At 36.8% G+C, this 7,500-nt stretch overlaps 1 protein-coding gene across 6 annotated transcripts in view; it reads left to right on the top strand.

Moving 5' to 3' along the window:
* The window catches only part of LOC106867655 (hexokinase-2), a 12,707-nt gene that overhangs the window by 3,683 nt on the left and 1,524 nt on the right, over positions 1–7,500 (top strand). For all 6 annotated transcript variants that reach the window (XM_089339591.1, XM_089339590.1, XM_089339593.1 and 3 more), the window contains exons 3-11: positions 1,047–1,215; positions 1,570–1,709; positions 2,383–2,461; positions 3,758–3,894; positions 4,236–4,335; positions 5,467–5,546; positions 5,784–5,896; positions 6,403–6,558; positions 7,133–7,275. In XM_089339591.1, coding sequence (XP_089195717.1) covers positions 1,047–1,215; positions 1,570–1,709; positions 2,383–2,461; positions 3,758–3,894; positions 4,236–4,335; positions 5,467–5,546; positions 5,784–5,896; positions 6,403–6,558; positions 7,133–7,275 — 1,117 coding nt within the window. The remainder of the gene's footprint in view (positions 1–1,046; positions 1,216–1,569; positions 1,710–2,382; positions 2,462–3,757; positions 3,895–4,235; positions 4,336–5,466; positions 5,547–5,783; positions 5,897–6,402; positions 6,559–7,132; positions 7,276–7,500) is intronic.

Genomic DNA, 7,500 nt, shown 5'->3' with positions numbered 1-7,500 from the left:
TCTCCCGGACTGGATAAGGGCAAGTATTCTTTAAAACCCTATTCATAATGTTGGCCAAATTAAATGGAATAAAAGTGTTTGGGGTCAGCTTACACTATGACAGTTCTGGAAGCATGCTAGACGTATGTATTTTACAGGATATCAAACGATTAAAGCTATAAGTTTCTGTTTAAAAACAATGAACTGGTGTGGTTAGACTAAATCTTGTTGTGGCTCAGATATGGCTTGGCTTTATGTTTGATTCCCTTGTCCTACACATGAATATCTATATCTACATACCCACTTACACGGGGGGGGGGGGGGGAGTTGATGTAATCGACTCATACCCTCCCCCAAAACTGCTGCCCTGGTGGTAAAATTCGGAACCATTATTACTATTATTATTGGGCAGAAACGTTAGCACGCCGAGCGAAATGCTTAACGGTATTTCGTCTGTCTTTACATTCTGAGTTCAAATTCCGCCAAGGTCGACTTTGCCTTTCATCCTTTTGGGGTTGATAAATTAAGTACCAGTTACGCACTGGGGTCGATGTCCCTTTGTCTCTCCTTGTTTGTCCCCTCTATGTTTCGCCCCTTGTGGGCAATAAAGAAATTAATGTTATTATTATTATTATTATTATTATTCAGTAGTTTTATTTTTATAACGTGCTTTCACTTCACTACCGAGCGCAGCTCTGTGCGCCTTGGGTATGTGCTGTGGTTTGCTGTGGTGCTCTTATGTTTACTGTATTGAAAGTGTTTTGCGTAGAATGTGTGCAGTACCCAGTAGTGCAATTTTCTGTATGTTATATATATTTGTAAGTCCTGGTGTTTTTGTTATGTATTTGTCTGAATATTTTTTTATTATACCTAAGGCACCTACTATGATAGGAATTGTTTCTGTTTTTAGATTCCACATTCGAGTTATCTCTATTTCCAGGTCTTTGTATTTTGAAAGTTTTTCCATTTCTTTTAGAGAAACGTTGTCATCTGCTGGTATTGATTATTATTATTATCATTATTATTATCATTATTAATATTATTATTATTTTACTTTTTTTGTATAGATTCATCAGTTGTTTTCCAAGTTTGTTGTTAACACCAGCCAACTTGAACAGATTAAAACTGTGACGGAACAGAATATGAAATATGGCAGCAGCCTCAGTTCTACTGAGCGTCAAAAGACAACACTTTTGATGGAAAATACTTTCATTGAGAAAAACTTAAGTGGAAATGGTAAATCCTGAAACATTGTTTTACTTGTATTTTTTTGTGTTTTTATTTTATTTCTATAGGCACAGGTGTGGCTGTGTGGTAAGAAGCTTGCTTTTCAACCACATGGTTCTGGGTTCAGTCCAACTGAATGGCACCTTGGGATAGTGTCTTCTACTATAGCCTCAGGTCGACCAAAGTCTAGTGAGCAGATTTGGTAGATGGAAACTAAAAGGAGCCTGATGTGTGTATATGTATATATGATGATGATGATGATATATATACATGTGTGTTTGTGTGTGTGTGTGTGTTGAATTGTTTGAGTCAGTACAAAAAAAAAACCTGTCTTTAAATTTTCTTTTCTTTTCTTCCTGTTAGAGAATGGTACTTACCTTGGTCTGGATCTTGGTGGCACCAACCTGCGTCTGTTCCGGGTGAAGTTTGTTAATGGTAAGGCAGACACCTGTCTAAAATATTACAAGATGCCAGCAGAATGCTTTAAGGGTTCCAGTCTTCAGGTAAAAACTTTAAATATTTTGCTTATTTTCGTTAAGCAACAATGGCAACAACAACAACAACAACAAGACTAATGACTGTTTCTAATATTGGTACAAGGCCAGATGTTTGGCGGAAAGGGTTAGTTGTTACATTAACCCCAGTACTTAACTAGAACTTTATTTCATTGATCCTAAAGGGGTCATCTGTCTAACACCCTAACCACCAAGCCATACACCTCCATCGGTCACCTCTTCCATAAGGTTCAATTAGAAGCAGCTATCTTTATGCTTTCTGGCTGGATTCTCCAAGCATGACCAATGGAGACTATGGATATTATCCAAACATCTCATTCTAGGTCTACGCTTAGGTCTCCCATCAGTTGGTTCAGCTTGAAGAATCCATCTTATAATTCTTTCCTGTGATATTCAAATCGCATGTTCCATATTAGTGGAACTGTGACCTCTCAATGTGGAGAAATAGCAGCTTGGGGTCGATGTAATTAAGTAGCATCCTCCCCACAACTTTTGAGGCTTTGTGCCTTTAATACAAAGGATTACCATTATTATTATCAAAAGGGTTAAAGAGAAATGAACAGGGTGAGGAGTTATGATAGAACAATGTCTTACAGAGGAGGAGGTGGAGGAGGTGGAGGAGGAGGAGATAACAATAATATTTAATGTTTTTCTGTTCCAGGTATTTGAATTTATGGCTGACTGTATCAAAGAATTTCTAACTTATGATAACCTTGATAATTGTGGACGTCTGCCATTGGGTAAACTGACTTCTGTTAATCCTAGAAATATCTTAACATCTTTCAAATCTCCTTTTTCTTTCCTTTCTGCTTCACTTTTTGTATTCTTTTCCTTGCCTTCTTCTACTGCCCCCTACACCCTCTCCTCTCCTCCCTCCCTCCCCCTCTTACCTCCCCTCCCTCCCCTCCCTCCTCATCTTCCCTCCCTCCCCTCCCTCCTCATCTTCCCTCCCTCCCCTCCCTCCTCATCTTCCCTCCCTCCCCTCCCTCCTCATCTTCCCTCCCACCTCATCTCCCCTCCTTCCTCCTCTTTCTCCATCACCCACCTCCTTTCTTCTATGTTTTTCTTCTTCTTCACCTTTTTGGCTTTTGTTTTCCCCCTCATTTTTTTTAAAAACCATACTGTCTTAATAGGGGGGAAGGCACAGTGGCTGAATCATTAAGGTGTATGTCTCATTGGTTATAAGATTGTAAGTTCAGTTCCTGGACTGGGCAGCACATTTTTGTGTCCTTGAGCAAGCCACTACTTTGTTCCAGAAGTCTGCAGATCTGTATTGAGAACCAACCAGGTGCTGGTACAGCCCTCTCTCTCTGTCCAGTTGTCACATTCTGGACGTTCTGCTGGATTAAAGATAAGCAGGGCTGAGAGGGTTTCTATGTCTACCTCTGACTACACAAGCATCTAAAGCAATTAGTGAAAGCATGGTACATGTAAAGCTTAAAAGCTTAATCATCCCCTTTAGTCATGAATGACCATGGGATTGTACCTAGAAAGTTACCCTACGAGGCACAAGTCCAGGCGAGGTTGTTTATGGAAGACCAGCAGTCACCCATGCATGCCAACCTCTCCTCTCCACTCCACCGATGTTATCCAAAGGCTGTTATTACTTTCGAGACAGTACTTCTTGATGCACCAAACATTTCAGCTGTTTTCGTTACGCTAGCGCCTGCCATACAAGCACCAACAATTTGACCTCTTTGAAAGTCCGATAGATCTGTCATTTTAATGAATTTTAATTACCTTTTCCTGAGGATATCTGAAAGAAGCAGCAATTTTAGCAAAACATATTAAGCAACACTAATAATAAATCAAAAAACATAAAAATAAATAAGCTTTTAACAGTTTTATAGATATTTTAAAATTATGATGCTAGGTGTTTCCATTATTTTGTCCAACCTCTGTATGTGTGTATGCCTGTTTCTGTGTGTGTGTGTGTATGTGGACCATACAGCCATTAAGTAAATCATACAACCACCTACCACACACTCCCTAATTAATTAAACTGAACTAAATCTAATCCCTTCCAATGCATTCAGGCTTCACATTTTCATTTCCCTCAACGAAGAAGAGTCTGACCGATGTGGAACTGATTATCTGGACGAAAACCTTCAAATGCACCGATGGCCCTGGAATGAATGTTGGTCAAACACTTGAAGACTGCTTGAAGAGAAAGGTTTGTGGTTAACCTTCCTTTGTTTCTATGTTGGTAATTGTGTCTTGTAATTTATCATTCGTTTAATATTCTACTAACATCAAAGGGCAGCGAACTGGCAGAATCATTAGCAGGCTGAGTGAAATGCTTAGCGGTATTTCGCCTGTCGTTACGTTCTGAGTTCAAATTCCACCAAGGTCGACTTTGCCTTTCATCCTTTTGGGATTAATCAAATAAGTACCAGTTATGCACTGGGTTGATGTAACCCCTTCCCCGTAACTGCTGGCCTTATGTGACAATTTGAAACCAAAGTTCGACTGCAATGTTGATATTTCTCTGTCTTTGTCTTTCTCTCTCAACAGAATATTCCAGTTGATTTGGTGGCAATAATAAGTGATGTTACAGCCGCCTTGGTCGCTGGTCACTACTTGGACAAGCAGAGTTGTATTGGACTCATACTTGGTATGTATGTATGCATATATATATTTATATATATATATATATATATATATATATATATATATATATATAATATTAATAAAATACAGGGTAGCAAAGAAAATTTTAGAAATTTTATTTTACCACCAGTGGTCTAGCGAGGGTAAAAAAAACAGTCAATAGACTATGTATTATTCATTTAAAATACAGAGATGCCTGTAATAGGACATCTAACCCGCTAGAAATAGCAGCAAGACTACATACCACAAAAAGTAGGGATAATTTCGAAAGGGAATGAAAAATAAAAACATTTACCGATCTATATTCTGTACCATGGTTTCAAGTCAATTTTAGTAAGATAAAAATTTTTATCTTACTAAAATTGACTTGAAACCATGGTACAGAATATAGATCGGTAAATGTTTTTATTTTTCATTCCCTTTCGAAATTATCCCTACTTTTTGTGGTATGTAGTCTTGCTGCTATTTCTAGCGGGTTAGATGTCCTATTACAGGCATCTCTGTATTTTAAATGAATATATATATATATATATATATATATATAATTGAAATTTACAGAAAAACAAAAGATGAAAACAGGTGCATGGGGTTTTTAGTTCATAGGTGATCTAAATGATTAGGTAGACTAGGTAAGTGCTGTAATGGATTACTGAGGCTCAAAGGTTATAGCTGAGACAGTAGTTATGGAGCCATGGCAGATTTCTGATGCAGTGGATCTATAATAGTTAAACAGGATATCAAACATTAAGGCAAGCAAATATCTCAAGTTGTATACAATATTAATATTGTTTATGACTTGAGATGTTTGCCTTGCCTTAATGTTTGACATCCTGTTTCACTATTATATATATATATATATATATATATATAGCTGTGTATATATGTGTGTGTGTATAGATTTGTCTATACAGCTTTACTGGGGCACTGCTTTGAAGGGTCTAATTAAACAAATTGACCCCAGAATTTATTTCAAATCTAGTACTTGTTCTATTGATTTCTTTGTGCCAAACTGCTAAGTCATGGGGATGTAAGCAAACCAACACTGGCTCTCAAGTGGTGGTTGGGAATAAACACACGCACACACACAAACCCTGTAAACCTAACCTTATTTCTTCTTGTTCTCTATTTTGCCCAGGAACTGGCTGTAATGTCTGCTACATAGAAAATGTTAAATCCATCGAGAAATGGCAAAGTGAGACTGACAAATCAAAAAAGGTTTTTATTTAATGTTTCCCTGTTAATGTCTGTATCTTGTTCTTTTTCTGAGCAACCATCTGTATGTATATAGTGGGGTGCGAATGTAGGTATACAGTAAGTGTCACCTCGATGTGATAATATTTAATTCATTAAAATTATTAACACATTAAATCAGACCCATTTTTGATATTTTTCAGTGCCATTAATCATAATAATATATTTATCATAACTATAATAATACTTTTATCATAACAGGTCATCATCAATATTGAATGGGGAGGTCTGTCTGATACTGGATGCCTGAGTTTCATCCAAAATGAATTCGACTACGAAGTAGATAAACTTTCCAACCATGTTAACTCGTTCACGTACGTAAACCTTATTTCCTTCTTTGGTCACATGATCTCCTTGTCTTTGAACAATTTCACGGTTCTCTCTCTTTTCTTTGTTTTCAAATAAACTAGTAAAAAACACTGATCCTTCATGCCACACAAAAAGCACTGGTAACGGCGCCATGTAAAAAGCACTGGTAATATGGTACTATGTAAGAATATGTAAATGGTAATGAAAGTGTTAGTAACGATCATCATCATCATCCTCATCAATATTTAACAGTTGCAGCTGTTATGTTCCAAAAACCCTCGTGATAGGTGAAGATCCGTGAAGTAGAAACTGTACTGTACTGCATATATATTTATTAAATATTTTTATAATTTATATATATTTATTTTATTATAAATGCAAAACAACACCATGGAGGAATTGATTAAAGCTTAAATAATAAACCATGATAGATGAACCGTGATATGGTGAAGGATTACTGTAATAATAATGATGTTAATTATTTTTTATTTTTCTACATTTTTAATTGCAGATTTGAGAAGATGTTTTCAGGCCTTTATCTCGGTGAATTGGTGCGGCAGGTTTTGGCCGACCTGACAAAGAAGAAAATCCTGTTTAAAGGTGAGGGGTCTGACAAGCTATTTACCCCCTGGTCATGGGACACATCAAATGTATCAGACATTGAAAGGTATATAAAATTGTATTTTATATTTATTTATATATTTTCAAACTTATTTTTGTAAATGTTTTAAAAATAGTTGCTGGTGTGGCTGTGTGGTGAAGATGTTTGCTTCCCAGCCACATGGTTTTGGGTTCGGTCCCACTGCATGGCACTTCAGGCAAGTGTCTTCTACTCTAGGTGACCAAAGCACTGTGAGTGGATTTGGTTGATGAAAACTGAAAGAGAACCATTATGTGTATGCGTGTGTCTGTGAGTGTGCATGCATGTGTGTGTGTGTGTGTGTTTGTACTTGTGTGTGTGTGTTTGTGTTTGTATGCTTCTTATGGATTAATGTTGACTAGCATTGATTTAAATGTTTAGCAGAATGGTAACACATCTTTGTGAAACCCCGTCATCATTGATTCCATGTTTGCAAAGTTGGGCCAGTACTTGTGTTAGGCCACATGTAACATTCTGGGTTAACCTTCCCTTCTTGGACATGTGTATGGCTGTGTACATATATGTGTGTGTGTCTGTGTGTGTAGCCCAAAGAAATTCATCAAAACTAAATGAATGATTAGAACTGTTGTTGTTGTTTTAGAGACAAAGATGGAAGTGATGAAAATACTAAGAAAGTTCTAGATTCCTTTGATCTTGGAGGAGTAACATCAAAGAGAGATCTGGTACTCGTTCAGTTTGTCTGTTCTTTCATGTCTCAAAGAGGAGCCTATGTTCTGTCAGCAGGTAACTTCATTCATTCATATTTTTTACATCACGCCCACCAAGCCTTCTTCCCTTAACCCTTTTGTGTGTGTGTGTGTGTATATATACATATATAAACAGGAAGAGATGTGATATATATATATATATATATATATATATATATAGCCCCACCCATGCCATAACAGAAGGCGGACGTTAAACGATGATGATGATGATATATATATATATATATATATATATATATGT

Source organism: Octopus bimaculoides, chromosome 22 (genome assembly GCF_046866305.1).
Source record: "Octopus bimaculoides isolate indiv1 chromosome 22, ASM4686630v1, whole genome shotgun sequence".
In the NCBI taxonomy this organism is placed as follows: domain Eukaryota; kingdom Metazoa; phylum Mollusca; class Cephalopoda; order Octopoda; family Octopodidae; genus Octopus; species Octopus bimaculoides.
The sequence above is the reverse complement of the archived record's forward strand: the minus strand, read 5'-3'. Positions and strand labels throughout refer to the sequence as shown.